The following is a 17,996-nucleotide window of genomic DNA, read 5'->3' on the forward strand; positions in this document are numbered from 1 at the left end:
ATGGGGGTCTCTATGAGGTCTCTATGGGGTCTCTATGGGGGTCTCTATGGGTCTCTATAGGGTCATTAGGTCTCTATGGGGTCTCTATGGGGGTCTCTATAGGGTCTCTATAGGGTCTCTATGGGGTTTCTATGGGGTCTCTATGAGGTCTCTATGGGGTCTCTATGGGGTCTCTATAGGGTCTCTATGGGGTCTCTATAGGGTCTCTATGGGGTTTCTATGGGGTCTCTATGAGGTCTCTATGGGGTCTCTATGGGGTTTCTATGGGGTCTCTATGGGTCCCTATGGGTCCCTATGGGGTCTCTATGGGGGTCTCTATGGGTCTCTATAGGGTCATTAGGTCTCTATGGGGTCTCTATGGGGGTCTCTATGGGGTCTCTATGGGGTCTCTATAGGGTCTCTATGGGGTCTCTATAGGGTCTCTATGGGGTTTCTATGGGGTCTCTATGAGGTCTCTATGGGGTCTCTATGGGGTTTCTATGGGGTCTCTATGGGTCCCTATGGGTCCCTATGGGGTCTCTATGGGGGTCTCTATGGGTCTCTATAGGGTCATTAGGTCTCTATGGGGTCTCTATGGGGGTCTCTATGGGTCTCTATGGGGTCTCTATGGGGTCTCTATGGGGGTCTCTATGGGGTCTCTATGGGGGTCTCTGGTCCATATGGGGGGGCCCGTCCCGCTCCACACGTGCACGGGAAGTCGCGCGCGCTCCCGCCAGCTCCTCCCGCGCATGCGAACACCGCGCCCGCAGGCCCCGCCCCCGCCTACAGCTCCCGGCGTGCCCCGCGCGGGGAGAGGGGCGGAGGGAGCGGGGGGCGGGGCCGCGCAGGCGCACGGGACGGCGCGCGGAGGCCGCGGAGCGCGCGAGTGGCGGTGAGGGGGGGGGCACGTTCTATAGGGGCCTATGGGGGTTCTATGGCGGCCTATGGGGGCCTATGGCGGTTCTATAGGGGCCTGTGGGGGTTCTATGGGGGCCTATGGGGGCCTATGGCGGTTCTATAGGGGCCTGTGGGGGTTCTATGGGGGCCTATGGGGGCCTATGGCGGTTCTATAGGGGCCTATGAGGGTTCTATGGGGGCCTATGGGGGTTCTATGGGGGCCTGTGGCGGTTCTATAGGGGCCTATGGGGGCCTATGGCGGTTCTATAGGGGCCTGTGGGAGTTCTATGGAGGCCTATGGGGGTTCTATAGGGGCCTATGGCGGTTCTATAGGGGCCTATGGGGGTTCTATGGGGGCCTATGGCGGTTCTATAGGGGCCTATGACGGTTCTATAGGGGCCTATGGGGGTTCTATAGGGGCCTATGGGGTTCTATGGGAGCTTATGGGGGTTCTATGGGGGCCTATGGCAGTTCTATGGGGGCCTATGGGGGTTCTGTGGGGGTTCTATGGGCCTATGAGGGTTCTATGGGGGCTTATGGGGGTTCTATAGGGGCCTATGAGGGTTCTATGGGGGCCTATGGCGGTTCTATAGGGGCCTATGAGGGTTCTATGGGGGCCTATGGGGGTTCTATGGGGGCCTATGGTGGTTTTATAGGGGCCTATGGGGGTTCTATGGGGGCTTATGGGGGTTCTAAGGGGGCCTGGAGCTCTATAGGGGCCTTTAGGGGGTTCTGTAAGGCACTATAAGGGTTCTCTAGGGCCCTGTGTGGGGTTCTGTAGGGGCCTGTGGGGGTTCTATAGGGGCTTGGGGCTCTATAGGGACCTATGGGGTGTTCTATAGGGGTTCTTTATGTGAGGTTCTATAGGGGTCTGGAAGTGGGGGTTTCTGTATGGGGTGCCCCTATGGGGTCTCTATGGGCTCTATGTGGTCTCTATGGGGTGCGCCTATGTGGTCTCTATGGGCTCTATGGGGTGTCCCTATGGGCTCTATGTGGTCTCTATGGGGTGCCCCTATGGGGTCCCTATGGGCTCTATGGGGTGTCCCTATGGGCTCTATGTGGTCTCTATGGGGTGTCCCTATGTGGTGCCTGTGCCCCCTGCAGCCCCACAGGCTCTGCTGCCCCCCGCAGGCCATGGCAGTGTCTATGCGGTCCCTATGGGATCTCTCTGTGGTCCCTATGGGGTCTCTATGTGATCCATATGGGGTGTCTCTATGTGGTCCCTATGGGGTCTCTCTCTGATCCCTATGGGGTCCCTATGGGGTCCCTATGTGGTCCCTATGGGGTCCCTATGGGGTCTCTCTATGTGGTCCCTATGGGGTCTCTCTCTGTGGTCCCTATGGGGTCTCTATGTGGTCCCTATGGGATCTCTATGGGGTCTCTATGGGTTCTCTCTATGCGGTCCCTATGGGATCTCTATGGGGTCTCTATGGGTTCTCTCTATGCGGTCCCTATGGGATCTCTATGGGTTCTCTCTATGCGGTCCCTATGGGGTCCCTATGGGCTCTCTATGGGGTCCCTATGAGTCCCTATGCAGTCTCTATGAGGTCCCTATGGGGTCTCTATGGGTTCTCTCTATGCGGTCTCTATGCGGTCCCTATGGGGTCTCTATGCGGTCCCTATGGGATCTCTATGGGTTCTCTCTATGTGGTCCCTATGGGGTCTCTATGGGGTCTCTCTATGGGGTCCCTATGGGCTCTCTATGGGGTCCCTATGGGTCCCTATGCAGTCTCTATGCGGTCCCTATGAGCTCTCTATGCGGTCCCTATGGGATCTCTATGGGGTCTCTCTATGGGGTCCCTATGGGCTCTCTATGGGGTCCCTATGGGGCCTCTATGGGTTTTCTCTATGGGTTCTCTCTATGTGGTCCCTATGGGCTCTCTATGGGGTCCCTATGGGTCCCTATGCAGTCTCTATGCGGTCCCTATGGGGTCTCTGTGGGGTCCCTATGGGGTCTCTATGGGTTCTCTCTATGCGGTCTCTATGTGGTCCCTATGGGGTCTCTATGCGGTCCCTATGAGCTCTCTATGTGGTCCCTATGGGCTCTCTATGGGTTCTCTCTATGCGGTCCCTATGGGGTCCCTATGGGCTCTCTATGGGGTCCCTATGGGGTCTGTATGGGTTCTCTCTATGGGTTCTCTCTATGTGGTCCCTATGGGCTCTCTATGGGGTCGCTATGGGTCCCTATGCAGTCTGTATGCGGTCCCTATGGGGTCTCTATGGGGTCCCTATGGGGTCTCTATGGGTTCTCTCTATGCAGTCTCTATGCGGTCCCTATGTGGTCCCTATGGGGTCTCTATGCGATCCCTATGCGGTCCCTATGGGATCTCTATGCGGCCCCTATGGGGTCTCTATGCGGTCCCTATGGGCTCTCTATGTGGTCCCTATGGGGTCTCTATGGGTTCTCTCTATGGGGTCCCTATGGGCTCTCTATGGGGTCCCTATGGGCTCTCTATGGGGTCCCTATGGGGTCTCTATGGGGTCCCTATGGGGTCTCTATGCGGTCCCTATGCGGTCCTTATGGGATCTCTATGCGGCCCCTATGGGGTCTCTAAGCGGTCCCTGTGGGGTCTCTGTGGGTTCTCTCTATGCGGTCCCTATGGGCTCTCTATGAGGTCTCTATGGGGTCTCTATGGGGTTTCTATGGGCTCTCTATGGGCTCTCTCTATGGGGTCCCTATGGGGTCTCTATGAGGTCCCTATGGGCTCCCTATGGGGTCTCTATGGGTTCTCTCTATGGGGTCCCTATGGGGTCTCTATGGGTTCTCTCTATGGGGTCCCTATGGGGTCTTTATGAGGTCTCTATGGGCTCCTTATGGGGTCTCTATGGGTTCTCTCTATGGGGTCCCTATGGGGTCTCTATGGGTTCTCTCTATGCGGTCCCTATGGGTCTCTATGAGGTCTCTATGAGGTCTCTATGGGGTCCCTATGGGTTCTCTCTATGGGTTCTCTCTATGGGTTCTCTCTATGCGGTCCCTATGGGGTCTCTATGGGTTCTCTCTATGCGGTCCCTATGGGTCTCTATGAGGTCTCTATGAGGTCTCTATGGGGTCCCTATGGGGTCTCTATGAGGTCTCTATGGGCTCTCTATGGGGTCCCTATGGGGTCCCTATGGGGTCTCTATGAGGTCTCTATGGGCTCCCTATGGGGTCCCTATGGGTTCTCTCTATGGGTTCTCTCTATGCGGTCCCCATGCAGTGGCTGTTCCGCCGCAGCCCCACAGGCGGCGCTGTCCCGCAGCCATGGCGGCCCCGGGCGATGCCCCCTGCGCCCGCCCCAGCCTCGCCTCCCAGTTCTTCAGCGAGGAGGAGAGCGGCAGCGACGGGCGCAGCACCTCGGAGAGGGTGGGAATGGGAGCGGGATCCGGGCTGGGAATGGGAGCGGGATCCGGGCTGGGAATGGGAGCGGGATCCGGGCTGGGAATGGGAGCGGGATCTGGGATGGGAATGGGAGCGGGATCCGGGCTGGGAATGGGAGCGGGATCTGGGATGGGAATGGGAGCGGGATCCGGGCTGGGAATGGGAGCGGGATCTGGGATGGGAATGGGAGCGGGATCTGGGATGGGAATGGGAGCGGGATCCGGGCTGGGAATGGGAGCGGGATCTGGGATGGGAATGGGAGCGGGATCTGGGATGGGAATGGGAGCGGGATCCGGGCTGGGAATGGGAGCGGGATCTGGGATGGGAATGGGAGCGGGATCCGGGCTGGGAATGGGAGCGGGATCTGGGATGGGAATGGGAGCGGGATCCGGGCTGGGAATGGGAGCGGGATCTGGGATGGGAATGGGAGCGGGATCTGGGATGGGAATGGGAGCGGGATCCGGGCTGGGAATGGGAGCGGGATCTGGGATGGGAATGGGAGCGGGATCTGGGATGGGAATGGGAGCGGGATCCGGGCTGGGAATGGGAGCGGGATCCGGGATGGGAATGGGAGCGGGATCCGGGCTGGGAATGGGAGCGGGATCTGGGATGGGAATGGGAGCGGGATCCGTGGTGGGAATGGGAGCGGGATCTGGGATGGGAATGGGAGCGGGATCTGGGATGGGAATGGGAGCGGGATCCGGGATGGGAATGGGAGCGGGATCTGGGATGGGAATGGGAGCGGGATCTGGGATGGGAATGGGAGCGGGATCCGGGCTGGGAATGGGAGCGGGATCTGGGATGGGAATGGGAGCGGGATCCGGGCTGGGAATGGGAGCGGGATCTGGGATGGGAATGGGAGCGGGATCCGGGCTGGGAATGGGAGCGGGATCTGGGATGGGAATGGGAGCGGGATCTGGGATGGGAATGGGAGCGGGATCCGTGGTGGGAATGGGAGCGGGATCCGGGCTGGGAATGGGAGCGGGATCCGGGCTGGGAATGGGAGCGGGATCTGGGATGGGAATGGGAGCGGGATCCGTGGTGGGAATGGGAGCGGGATCCGGGCTGGGAATGGGAGCGGGATCCGGGATGGGAATGGGAGCGGGATCCGGGGTGGGAATGGGAGCGGGATCCGGGGTGGGAATGGGAGCGGGATCTGGGATGGGAATGGGAGCGGGATCCGGGGCAGGAATGGGAGCGGGATCCGGGATGGGAATGGGAGCGGGATCCGGGGTGGGAATGGGAGCGGGATCCGGGCTGGGAATGGGAGCGGGATCTGGGATGGGAATGGGAGCGGGATCCGGGCTGGGAATGGGAGCGGGATCCGGGGCGGGAATGGGAGCGGGATCCGGGGCGGGAATGGGATCCCGGGGTGGGAATGGGAGCGGGATCCGGGGCGGGAATGGGACCGGGATCCGGGGTGGGAATGGGATCCCGGGGTGGGATTGGGGATCCTGGGTGGGAATGGGATCGGGATCCGGGGTGGGAATGGGAATGGCATGCCAGGATGGGAATGGGATCCCAGGATAGGAATGGGGATCCCAGGGTGGGAATGGGGATCCCGGGGGTGGGAATGGGGATCCCGGGGGTGGGAAAGGGGACAGGATTCATGGGATGAGGGGAGTGGAATCACTGGGATGTGGGGATCTGGGGCAGGATTCATGGGAATGGAGGATGTGTGTCCCTGAGATCTGGGGTGACGTTTATGGGATCATGGAGCGGCATTCCCGGGATTGGAGACAGCATTCCCAGCCTGGGATCTGGGGTGGGATTGCTGACATGGGGGGAGTTGGATCCCTTGGATGGGGGGTGCGATTCCCAGCCTGGGATCTGGGGTGGGATTCATGGGATGGGGGGGGGGCGGGGGGGGTCTGCGCTGCCTCAGGACCTGCCCCCCCCGCCCAGGTCGTGGATCTGCTGAACCAGGCAGCGCTGCTCAGCTCCGACTCCAAGATCACCCTGCTCCGACAGGTGGGAAAGGGGGACCCAGGGACCCCCCCAGGGACCCCCCCATAGACCCCCCATGGACCCCCCCAGGGACTCCCCCATGGAACCCCCCATGGACCTCCCCCATGGACCCCCCCATAGACCCCCCATGGAGCCCCCCCCATGGACCCCCCCATGAACCCCCCCATGGACCTCCACCATGGACCCCCCATAGACCCCCCATGGAACCCCCCATGGACCCCCCATAGACCCCGCATGGAACCCCCCCCATAGACCCCCCATGGACCCCCCCATGGACCTCCACCATGGACCCCCCCATGGAACCCCCCATGGACCCCCCCATGGAACCCCCCCCCCATAGACCCCCCATGGACCCCCCATAGACCCCCCATGGAACCCCCCCCATAGACCCCCCATGGACCCCCCATGGACCTCCCCATGGACCCCCCCCCATAGACCCCCCAATGGAACCCCCCATGGACCCCCCCATAGACCCCCCATGGACCCCCCATGGACCTCCCCATGGACCCCCCCCCAAAGGACCCCCCCATGGATCCCCCCATGGACCCCCCCCATAGACCCCCCATGGACCCCCCTGGGACCCCCCCGGGACCCCCCCATGTCCCATCGTGTCCCTTCCGCATCCAGGTCCAGGAGCTGATCATCAACAAGGATCCCACTTTACTGGATAACTTCCTGGATGTGAGGGACGGGATTGGGATGGATCCAGGGGGATCCTGGGATAGGAATGGGTCTGGGATGGATCCAGGAGGAAACAGGGATGGATGGGGGGGGGGGGGGTCTGGGATGCAGCTGGGAAAGCTGGGATGGATCCAGGAGGATACAGGGATGGATGAGGTGGGTCTGGGAATGCTGGGATGGATCTGGCAATGCTGGGAATGGGTTTGGAATGGACCTGGGAATGCTGGGATGGATGGGGGATGGATCTGGAAGTGCTGGGATGGATCTGGGAGTGCTGGGAAGGATCCGGGAGTGCTGGGATGGGTTTGGGATGGATCTGGGATGCGTTGGAATGGATCTGGGAATGCTACGATGGATCTGGGATGGGTTTGGGATGGATCCAGGAGTGCTGGGATGGGTTTGGGATGGATCTGGGATGCGTTGGAATGGATCTGGGAGTGCTGGGATGGAGCTGGGATGCGTTGGAATAGATCTGGGAATGCTAGGATGGATCTGGGATGGGTTTGGGATGGAGCTGGGAGTGCTGGGATGGGTTTGGGATGGATCTGGGATGGGTTTTTGATGGAGCTGGGAGTGCTGGGATGGAGCTGGGATGCGTTGGAATAAATCTGGGAATGCTAGGATGGATCCGGGATGGGGTTGGGATGGATCCGGGATGGGTTGGGATGGATCCAGGATTGGTTGGGATGGATCCGGGATGGGGTTGGGATGGATCCGGGATTGTTTGGGATGGATCCGGGATGGGGTTGGGATGGATCCGGGATGGGTTGGGATGGATCCGGGATGGGTTGGGATGGATCTGGGATGGGTTGGGATGGATCCGGGATGGGTTGGGATGGATCTGGGATGGGTTGGGATGGATCCGGGATGGGTTGGGATGGATCTGGGATGGGTTGGGATGGATCCGGGATGGGTTGGGATGGATCCAGGATGGGGTTGGGATGGATCCGGGATTGGTTGGGATGGATCCGGGATGGGGTTGGGATGGATCTGGGATGGGTTGGGATGGATCCGGGATGGGGTTGGGATGGATCCGGGATTGGTTGGGATGGATCTGGGATGGGTTGGGATGGATCCGGGATGGGGTTGGGATGGATCCGGGATTGGTTGGGATGGATCTGGGATGGGGTTGGGATGGATCCGGGATGGGTTGGGATGGATCCGGGATTGGTTGGGATGGATCTGGGATGGGTTGGGATGGATCCGGGATTGGTTGGGATGGATCCGGGATGGGTTGGGATGGATCCGGGATTGGTTGGGATGGATCCGGGATGGGGTTGGGATGGATCTGGGATGGGTTGGGATGGATCCGGGATGGGTTGGGATGGATCCGGGATTGGTTGGGATGGATCTGGGATGGGTTGGGATGGATCCGGGATTGGTTGGGATGGATCTGGGATGGGTTGGGATGGATCCGGGATGGGTTGGGATGGATCCGGGATTGGTTGGGATGGATCCGGGATGGGTTGGGATGGATCCGGGATGGGGTTGGGATGGATCCGGGATTGGTTGGGATGGATCCGGGATGGGTTGGGATGGATCCGGGATTGGTTGGGATGGATCCGGGATGGGGTTGGGATGGATCCGGGATGGGGTTGGGATGGATCCGGGATTGGTTGGGATGGATCCGGGATGGGTTGGGATGGATCCGGGATTGGTTGGGATGGGGTTGGGATGCATGGGGGGGGTTGGGATGCCCCCAGCCTCTTCCTGCCCCCCGTCCCCCAGGAGATCATCGCGTTCCAAGCGGACAAATCCATCGAGGTGCGCAAGTTCGTGGTGGGCTTCATCGAGGAGGCCTGGTAAGGGGGGGGGACGGGGGAGCCCAGGGTGGTGCTGAGCCCCCAGTGGCACCCATGGGTGCCCCCCACCCACGCCTGCCCCCCTGCAGCAAGCGGGACATCGAGCTGCTGCTGAAGCTCATCGCCAACCTCAACATGCTCCTCAAGGACGAGAACGTCAACGTGGTCAAGAAAGCCATCCTGACCATGACCCAGCTCTACAGGGTGGCCCTGCAGGTACCGGCCCCCGGGGTGCTGAGCCGGGCACCCATGGGTGCTGCGAGGCACCCATGGGTGCCCTTGGGCGCCTTTGGATGCCAAAGGAGCAGGTTTGGGTGCCGTTGGGCAGCTTTGGGTGCCATTGAACCCCTTTGGGTGCCATTGAGCCCCTTTGGGTGCCGTTGACACCATTTGGGTGCCATTGAGCCCCTTTGGGTGCCGCTGACCCCCTTTGGGTACCATTGATTCCCTTTGGGTACCATTGACCCCCTTTGGGTACCATTGACCCCCTTTGGGTGCCATTGACCCCCTTTGGGTGCCATTGACCCCTTTGGGTACCACTGACCCCCTTTGGGTACCATTGACCCCCTTTGGGTACCATTGACCCCCTTTGGGTACCGCTGACCCCTTTGGGTACCATTGACCCCCTTTGGGTACCATTGACCCCCTTTGGGTGCCATTGACCCCTTTGGGTACCGCTGACCCCTTTGGGTACCATTGACCCCCTTTGGATGCTGCTGACCCCCTTTGGGTACCATTGAACCCCTTTGGATGCTGCTGACCCCCTTTGGGTGCCATTGACCCCCTTTGGGTGCCATTGACCCCTTTGGGTACCACTGACCCCCTTTGGGTACCATTGACCCCCTTTGGGTGCCATTGACCCCCTTTGGGTACCGCTGACCCCTTTGGGTACCATTGACCCCCTTTGGATGCTGCTGACCCCCTTTGGGTGCCATTGACCCCTTTGGGTGCCATTGACCCCTTTGGGTGCCGCTGACCCCCTTTGGATGCCATTGACCCCCTTTGGGTACCACTGACCCCCTTTGGGTACCATTGACCCCCTTTGGGTACCACTGACCCCTTTGGGTGCCATTGACCCCCTTTGGGTACCGCTGACCCCTTTGGGTACCGCTGACCCCTTTGGGTACCGCTGACCCCTTTGGATGCCATTGACCCCTTTGGGTGCCATTGACCCCCTTTGGGTGCCGCTGACCCCCTTTGGGTGCCACTGACCCCCTTTGGGTGCCATTGACCCCCTTTGGGTACTGCTGACCCCTTTGGGTACCGCTGACCCCTTTGGATGCCATTGACCCCTTTGGGTGCCATTGAGCCCCTTTGGGTGCCGTTGACACCATTTGGGTACCATTGACCCCCTTTGGGTGCCATTGACCCCTTTGGGTACCACTGACCCCCTTTGGGTACCATTGACCCCCTTTGGGTACCATTGACCCCCTTTGGGTGCCATTGACCCCCTTTGGGTGCTGCTGACCCCCTTTGGGTGCCACTGACCCCCTTTGGGTACCATTGAGCCCCTTTGGGTACCATTGACCCCCTTTGGGTACCATTGACCCCCTTTGGGTGCCATTGACCCCTTTGGGTACCACTGACCCCCTTTGGGTACCATTGACCCCCTTTGGGTACCATTGACCCCCTTTGGGTGCCATTGACCCCCTTTGGGTGCTGCTGACCCCCTTTGGGTGCCACTGACCCCCTTTGGGTACCATTGAGCCCCTTTGGGTACCATTGACCCCCTTTGGGTGCCATTGACCCCCTTTGGGTGCCACTGACCCCTTTGGGTACCATTGACCCCCTTTGGATGCCATTGACCCCCTTTGGGTGCCACTGACCCCCTTTGGGTACCGTTGAGCCCCTTTGGGTACCATTGACCCCCTTTGGGTACCATTGAGCCCCTTTGGGTACCATTGACCCCCTTTGGGTGCCATTGACCCCCTTTGGGTGCCACTGACCCCCTTTGGGTACCATTGACCCCCTTTGGGTGCCACTGACCCCTTTGGTTACCATTGACCCCCTTTGGATGCCATTGACCCCCTTTGGGTGCCACTGACCCCCTTTGGGTACCATTGACCCCCTTTGGGTGCCATTGACCCCCTTTGGGTACCATTGACCCCCTTTGGGTGCTGCTGACCCCCTTTGGGTACCATTGACCCCCTTTGGGTGCCACTGACCCCTTTGGGTACCATTGACCCCCTTTGGATGCCATTGACCCCCTTTGGGTGCCACTGACCCCCTTTGGGTACCATTGAGCCCCTTTGGGTACCATTGACCCCCTTTGGGTGCCATTGACCCCCTTTGGGTACCATTGACCCCCTTTGGGTGCCATTGACCCCCTTTGGGTACCATTGACCCCTTTGGGTGCCACTGACCCCCTTTGGGTGCCGCCGTGTGCAGTGGATGGTGAAGTCGCGGGTGCTGAGCGAGCTGCAGGAGGCCTGCTGGGAGCTCATCACCTCCATGGCCTCGGACATCCTGCTCCTGCTCGACTCGGACAACGATGGCATCCGCACCCACGCCATCAAGTTCGTGGAGGGCCTCATCATCACCCTCTCGCCCCGCGGCGCCGACTCCGACGTCCCCAAGCGCCACGAGGGAGACATCAGCCTCGAGAAGGTGCCCCGGGACCACCCCTACATCAAGTACAGTGAGTGTGGGGCAGGGGCACCCAGCAGTGCCCCATGGGGACCCCTCACGTCCTTCTGGTGCCCATCAGGGGCCTCTTAGCTCCTCCTGGTGTCCATCAGGGGCCTCCCAGCACCCTTTAGGGACCCATCAAGGGCCTCTTGGTGTCCATCAAGGGCCTCCCAGCACCCTTTGGGGACCCATCAAGGGCCTCTTGGTGTCCATCAGGGGCCTCCCAGCACCCTTTAGGGACCCATCAAGGGCCTCTTGGTGTCCATCAAGGGCCTCCCAGCACCCTTTAGGGACCCATCAAGGTCCTCTTGGTGCCTCCTTGGGTCCTGGTGCCCATCAGGCTCCTCCCAACTCCCTCTGGTGCCCTTCAGGATCCCTTTAGTGCCCTTCAGGATCCCTTTAGAGCCCCTCAGGATCCCTTTAGAGCCCCTCAGGATCCCTTTAGTGCCCCTCAGGATCCCTTTAGAGCCCCTCAGGATCCCTTTAGTGCCCTTCAGGATCCCTTTAGAGCCCCTCAGGATCCCTTTAGTGCCCCTCAGGATCCCTTTAGTGCCCTTCAGGATCCCTTTAGTGCCCCTCAGGATCCCTTTAGAGCCCCTCAGGATCCCTTTAGTGCCCTTCAGGATCCCTTTAGAGCCCCTCAGGATCCCTTTAGAGCCCCTCAGGATCCCTTTAGTGCCCTTCAGGATCCCTTTAGTGCCCCTCAGGATCCCTTTAGTGCCCCTCAGGATCCCTTTAGAGCCCCTCAGGATCCCTTTAGTGCCCCTCAGGATCCCTTTAGAGCCCTTCAGGATCCCTTTAGAGCCCCTCAGGATCCCTTTAGAGCCCCTCAGGGTCCCGTTGGTGCCCCCATGGTCCCGTTGGTGCCCCCTTGGTCCCGTTGGTGCCCCCATGGTCCCTTTGGTGCCCCCATGGTCCCGATGGTGCCCCCATGGTCCCGATGGAGCCTCCTTGGTCCCGTTGGTGCCCCCTTGGTCCCGTTGGTGCCCCCTTGGTCCCGATGGTGCCCCCTTGGTCCCGTTGGTGCCCCCATGGTCCCGATGGTGCCCCCTTGGTCCCGTTGGTGCCCCCTTGGTCCCGATGGTGCCCCCTTGGTCCCGTTGGTGCCCCCTTGGTCCCGATGGTGCCCCCTTGGTCCCGATGGTGCCCCCTTGGTCCCGTTGGTGCCCCCATGGTCCCGTTGGTGCCCCCTTGGTCCCGTTGGTGCCCCCTTGGTCCCTTTGGTGCCCCCATGGTCCCGATGGTGCCCCCTTGGTCCCGATGGTGCCCCCATGGTCCCGATGGTGCCCCCTTGGTCCCGATGGTGCCCCCATGGTCCCGATGGTGCCCCCATGGTCCCTTTGGTGCCCCCTTGGTCCCGATGGTGCCCCCTTGGTCCCGATGGTGCCCCCTTGGTCCCGATGGTGCCCCCTTGGTCCCGATGGTGCCCCCATGGTCCCGATGGTGCCCCCGGTGCTGTGTCCCCCTGCAGCCGCGCTGTGGGAGGAGGGCCGGGCGGCGCTGGAGCAGCTCCTGCGGTTCATGGTGCACCCGGCCATCTCCAGCATCAACCTCACGGCCGCGCTCGGCTCCTTGGCCACCATCGCCCGGCAGAGACCCATGTTCATGGCCGAGGTCATCCAGGCCTACGAGACCCTGCACGGTGAGCGGGAGCTGCAGGGGCCGGGTACGGAGCCCTATGGGGATGGGGCACGGAGCCCTATGGGGATGGGGCACGGAGCCCTATGGGGATGGGGCACGGAGCTCTATGGGGATGGGGCACGGAGCTCTATGGGGATGGGGCACGGAGCCCTATGGGGATGGGGCATGGAGCCCTATGGGGATGGGGCATGGAGCCCTATGGGGATGGGGCACGGAGCTCTATGGGGATGGGGCACGGAGCCCTATGGGGATGGGGCACGGAGCTCTATGGGGATGGGGCACGGAGCCCTATGGGGATGGGGCACGGAGCCCTATGGGGATGGGGCATGGAGCCCTATGGGGATGGGGCACGGAGCTCTATGGGGATGGGGCACGGAGCCCCATGGGGACGGAGCAGGGACCCTGTGCTCCCCCCCCAAGGCCTTGCCCCCCTTGCAGCCAACCTGCCCCCCACGCTGGCCAAGTCGCAGGTGAGCAGCGTGCGCAAGAACCTGAAGCTGCACCTGCTGAGCATCCTGCGGCACCCGTCCTCGGCCGACTTCCAGCCCCAGATCACCACGCTCCTGGTGGACCTGGGCACCCAGCAGGCCGAGATCGCCCGCAGCATGCCCAGCCCCAGGGACGCCCGCAAGCGGCCCCGCGACGAGCCCGATGCCGCCCTCAAGAAGATGAAGATCGGTGAGAACGGGGCTGGCACCGGGGGGGGGGCACTGGGGAACCTTCAGGGAGCCATCAAGGGCCTCTTGGTGCCCATCAAGGGCCTCTTGGTGCCCATCAAGGGCCTCTTGGTGCCCATCAAGGGCCTCTTGGTGTCCATCAAGGTCCTCTTGGTGCCCATCAAGGGCCTCTTGGTGCCCATCAAGGGCCTCTTGGTGTCCATCAAGGGCCTCTTGGTGCCCATCAAGGGCCTCTTGGTGCCCATCAAGGGCCTCTTGGTGCCCATCAAGGTCCTCTTGGTGCCCATCAAGGTCCTCTTGGTGCCCATCAAGGGCCTCTTGGTGCCCATCAAGGGCCTCTTGGTGTCCATCAAGGGCCTCTTGGTGCCCATCAAGGGCCTCTTGGTGTCCATCAAGGGCCTCTTGGTGCCCATCAAGGGCCTCTTGGTGCCCATCAAGGTCCTCTTGGTGCCCATCAAGGGCCTCTTGGTGCCCATCAAGGGCCTCTTGGTGTCCATCAAGGGCCTCTTGGTGCCCATCAAGGGCCTCTTGGTGTCCATCAAGGGCCTCTTGGTGCCCATCAAGGGCCTCTTGGTGCCCATCAAGGGCCTCTTGGTGCCCATCAAGGGCCTCTTGGTGCCCATCAAGGGCCTCTTGGTGCCCATCAAGGGCCTCTTGGTGTCCATCAAGGGCCTCTTGGTGCCCATCAAGGGCCTCTTGGTGCCCATCAAGGGCCTCTTGGTGCCCATCAAGGGCCTCTTGGTGCCCATCAAGGGCCTCTTGGTGCCCATCAAGGGCCTCTTGGTGCCCATCAAGGGCCTCTTGGTGTCCATCAAGGGCCTCTTGGTGCCCATCAAAGGCCTCTTGGTGTCCATCAAGGGCCTCTTGGTGCCCATCAAGGGCCTCTTGGTGTCCATCAAGGGCCTCTTGGTGCCCATCAAGGGCCTCTTGGTGCCCATCAAAGGCCTCTTGGTGCCCATCAAGGGCCTCTTGGTGCCCATCAAGGGCCTCTTGGTGCCCATCAAGGGCCTCTTGGTGCCCATCAAGGGCCTCTTGGTGCCCATCAAGGGCCTCTTGGTGCCCATCAAGGGCCTCTTGGTGCCCATCAAAGGCCTCTTGGTGTCCATCAAGGGCCTCTTGGTGCCCATCAAAGGCCTCTTGGTGTCCATCAAGGGCCTCTTGGTGCCCATCAAGGTCCTCTTGGTGTCCATCAAGGGCCTCTTGGTGCCCATCAAGGGCCTCTTGGTGCCCATCAAGGGCCTCTTGGTGTCCATCAAGGGCCTCTTGGTGCCCATCAAGGGCCTCTTGGTGCCCATCAAGGGCCTCTTGGTGTCCATCAAGGGCCTCTTGGTGCCCATCAAGGGCCTCTTGGTGCCCATCAAGGGCCTCTTGGTGCCCATCAGGGGCCTCTTGGTGCCCATCAAGGGCCTCTTGGTGTCCATCAAGGGCCTCTTGGTGCCCATCAAGGGCCTCTTGGTGCCCATCAAGGGCCTCTTGGTGCCCATCAGGGGCCTCCCAGCACCCTTTAGGGACCCATCAAGGTCCTGCTGGTGTCCATCAGGGGCCTCCCAGCACCCTTTAGGGACCCATCAAGGTCCTCTTGGTGTCCATCAGGGGCCTCCCAGCACCCTTTAGGGACCCATCAAGGGCCTCTTGGTGTCCATCAAGGGCCTCCCAGCACCCTTTAGGGACCCATCAAGGTCCTCTTGGTGTCCATCAAGGGCCTCCCAGCACCCTTTAGGGACCCATCAAGGTCCTGCTGGTGTCCATCAGGGGCCTCCCAGCACCCTTTAGGGACCCATCAAGGTCCTGCTGGTGTCCATCAGGGGCCTCCCAGCACCCTTTAGGGACCCATCAAGGTCCTGCTGGTGTCCATCAGGGGCCTCCCAGCACCCTTTAGGGACCCATCAAGGTCCTGCTGGTGTCCATCAGGGGCCTCCCAGCACCCTTTAGGGACCCATCAAGGTCCTGCTGGTGTCCATCAGGGGCCTCCCAGCACCCTTCAGGGACCCATTAGGGTCCTGTTGGTTCCCATCAATGGCCTCCAGTGCCCTTCTGGTGCCCATCAGGGTCCTGTTGGTGCCCATCAATGGCCTCCAGCGCCCATCAGGTTCCTCCCAGCTCCCTTTGGGGACCCCTTGGCTGCTCCTGGTGCCCCCCAAGGGCCTCCGAGCCCGCTCAGGTCCTGCTGGTGCCCATCAGGATCCCCCAGTGCCCCCCTTGGAGCCTTCCCCTTCCTTCCCCGCTGTTCCCTTGGGGACCCTGGGCCTTGTCCCCGCAGAGCCCCCTGAGGACGATGAGGACAAGGACCTGGAGGCGGCGCCGGTGGCGGTGCCCAAGGCCCCGGGGCAGAGCGGGCTCCCCTCGGACACGGACATCACGGCCGAGTTCCTGCAGCCCCTGCTCACCCCGGAGAACGTGGCCAACCTGGTGCGCCCATGGGGCCATGGGGAGGGGGGGGTTCTGCTGCTCCGGGGGGGGGTTCTGACGCCGTGTCCCCCCCATAGGTGCTCATCAGCATGGTGTACCTGCCTGAGGCCATGCCCGCCTCCTTCCAGGCCACCTACACGCCGGTGGAGTCGGCGGGCACCGAGGTGCAGATCAAGCACCTGGCCAGGCTCATGGCCACCCAGATGACAGCGGCAGGGCTGGGGCCAGGTGGGTGCGCCCAGGGGCATGGGGTGGCACCAAAACCCATCCCAAGGACAGGCTGGGACCATTGCCATGGGTTGAGGGATGAGTTGGGACCATGCCCATGGGGTAAGGGTTGAGTTGGGATCATTGCCATGGGTTAAGGGTTGAGCTGGGACCATTCCCATAGGGTAAGGGTTGAGTTGGGACCGTGCCCATGGGGTAAGGGTTGAGTTGGGACCATGCCCATGGGGTAAGGACTGAGTTGGGATCATTGCCATGGGTTAAGGGTTGAGTTGGGATCATGCCCATGGGGTAAGGGTTGAGTTGGGACCATGCCCATGGGGTAAGGGTTGAGTTGGGACCATGCCCATGGGGTAAGGGTTGAGTTGGGACCATGCCCATGGGGTAAGGGTTGAGTTGGGACCATGCCCATGGGGTAAGGGTTGAGTTGGGATCATTGCCATGGGTTAAGGGTTGAGCTGGGACCATTCCCATAGGGTAAGGGTTGAGTTGGGACCGTGCCCATGGGGTAAGGGTTGAGTTGGGACCATTGCCATGGGTTAAGGGTTGAGCTGGGACCATTCCCATAGGGTAAGGGTTGAGTTGGGACCGTGCCCATGGGGTAAGGGTTGAGTTGGGACCGTGCCCATGGGGTAAGGACTGAGTTGGGATCATTGCCATGGGTTAAGGGTTGAGTTGGGATCATGCCCATGGGGTAAGGACTGAGTTGGGACCATTGCCATGGGTTAAGGGTTGAGTTGGGATCATGCCCATGGGGTAAGGACTGAGTTGGGATCACTCCCATGGAGCCTGGAGACACAGGGCTGAGGGAGACCCTCCTTTTGAGCCCCTTGCGGAGCCTCAAACCGGTTCCAGTTCCAGGATACCCGCATCCCATGGGCTGTGTAGGGCCTGGAGCAGTGGGCAGTGCTAGGGGGATGGATATGGTCGGAAGCCTGAAGATGTCTTCATTTTGGTGCCGCTTCCTTGTTCTTTAGTGGTGTTTCTTGCCTTGAAACCCCCTTGGGAAGCATCTCCTGCTCCTCCCCCTCCATAGCCATGACCTTGAGGCCGAGAAGCTCCCCCCTCCTCATCCCCACGCGTCTCAGGCTCCCTTTGCTGCCCCTGTCCCTTCTCCAGGCGTGGAGCAGACGAAGCACCTGAAGGAGGAACCCAAGGAGGAGAAGACCTCCAAGCCCGAGAGCGTGGTCATCAAGCGGCGCCTCTCAGCCCTCGCCCAGGGCCAGGCCATCTCCGTGCTGGGTGCCCAGGGCTCGGCCGCCACCCTCCTGGAGGAGGAAGCCCCCCAGACCAAGCGGCGCCCGGAGCCCATCATCCCCGCGCCGCAGCCGCGGTGAGCGCCGGCCCGGGAGCACCCATGGGTGCTGCTGGAGCCGTGCCTCAGCCCCGTGTCTCCGTTCCCCCCCCAGGTTGGTGGGTGCGGGCGGCAGGAAGAAGGTTTTCCGCCTGGGGGATGTCCTCAAGCCCCTCAGTGAGACCCAGGTGGAGAAGCTGAAGCTCGGCGCCGTCAAGCGCATCCTGAGGGCAGAGCGCGCCGTGGCCTGCAGCGGGGCTGCGCAGGTAGCCTGGCACCCTATGGCTGGCACCCGACGCGTGGCACCCCTGGCGTCTGTTGTCACCCCTCCATGTGTCACCCGGACCCTCTTGTCACTGAATTCCTTGTCACCCTCCACGTGGCACCCACAGCCTCTGTCACCCTTCCACGTGTCATGCGCCGTGTCTCACCCAGAC

At 61.6% G+C, this 17,996-nt stretch overlaps 1 protein-coding gene across 2 annotated transcripts in view; it reads left to right on the plus strand.

Annotated features, from left to right (window-relative positions):
- The first annotated feature begins 817 nt into the window (after positions 1-817).
- Positions 818-17,996, plus strand: part of SYMPK (symplekin scaffold protein) — a 44,304-nt gene continuing 27,125 nt past the window's right edge. Inside the window, exons 1-13 of one of the 2 annotated variants that reach the window (XM_080636032.1) lie at positions 818-871; positions 4,074-4,219; positions 6,140-6,205; positions 6,830-6,883; positions 8,612-8,685; positions 8,775-8,901; positions 11,074-11,323; positions 12,785-12,955; positions 13,393-13,632; positions 15,892-16,040; positions 16,118-16,268; positions 17,385-17,598; positions 17,675-17,825. In XM_080636032.1, coding sequence (XP_080492158.1) covers positions 4,118-4,219; positions 6,140-6,205; positions 6,830-6,883; positions 8,612-8,685; positions 8,775-8,901; positions 11,074-11,323; positions 12,785-12,955; positions 13,393-13,632; positions 15,892-16,040; positions 16,118-16,268; positions 17,385-17,598; positions 17,675-17,825 — 1,749 coding nt within the window. In that variant the 5' untranslated portion in view covers positions 818-871; positions 4,074-4,117. The remainder of the gene's footprint in view (positions 872-4,073; positions 4,220-6,139; positions 6,206-6,829; positions 6,884-8,611; positions 8,686-8,774; positions 8,902-11,073; positions 11,324-12,784; positions 12,956-13,392; positions 13,633-15,891; positions 16,041-16,117; positions 16,269-17,384; positions 17,599-17,674; positions 17,826-17,996) is intronic. The other variant, XM_080636033.1, reaches the window with a different exon arrangement.

This window comes from Psittacula echo, assembly GCF_963264785.1.
Source record: "Psittacula echo genome assembly, chromosome: 29".
NCBI classification, from domain to species: Eukaryota; Metazoa; Chordata; class Aves; order Psittaciformes; family Psittacidae; genus Psittacula; species Psittacula echo.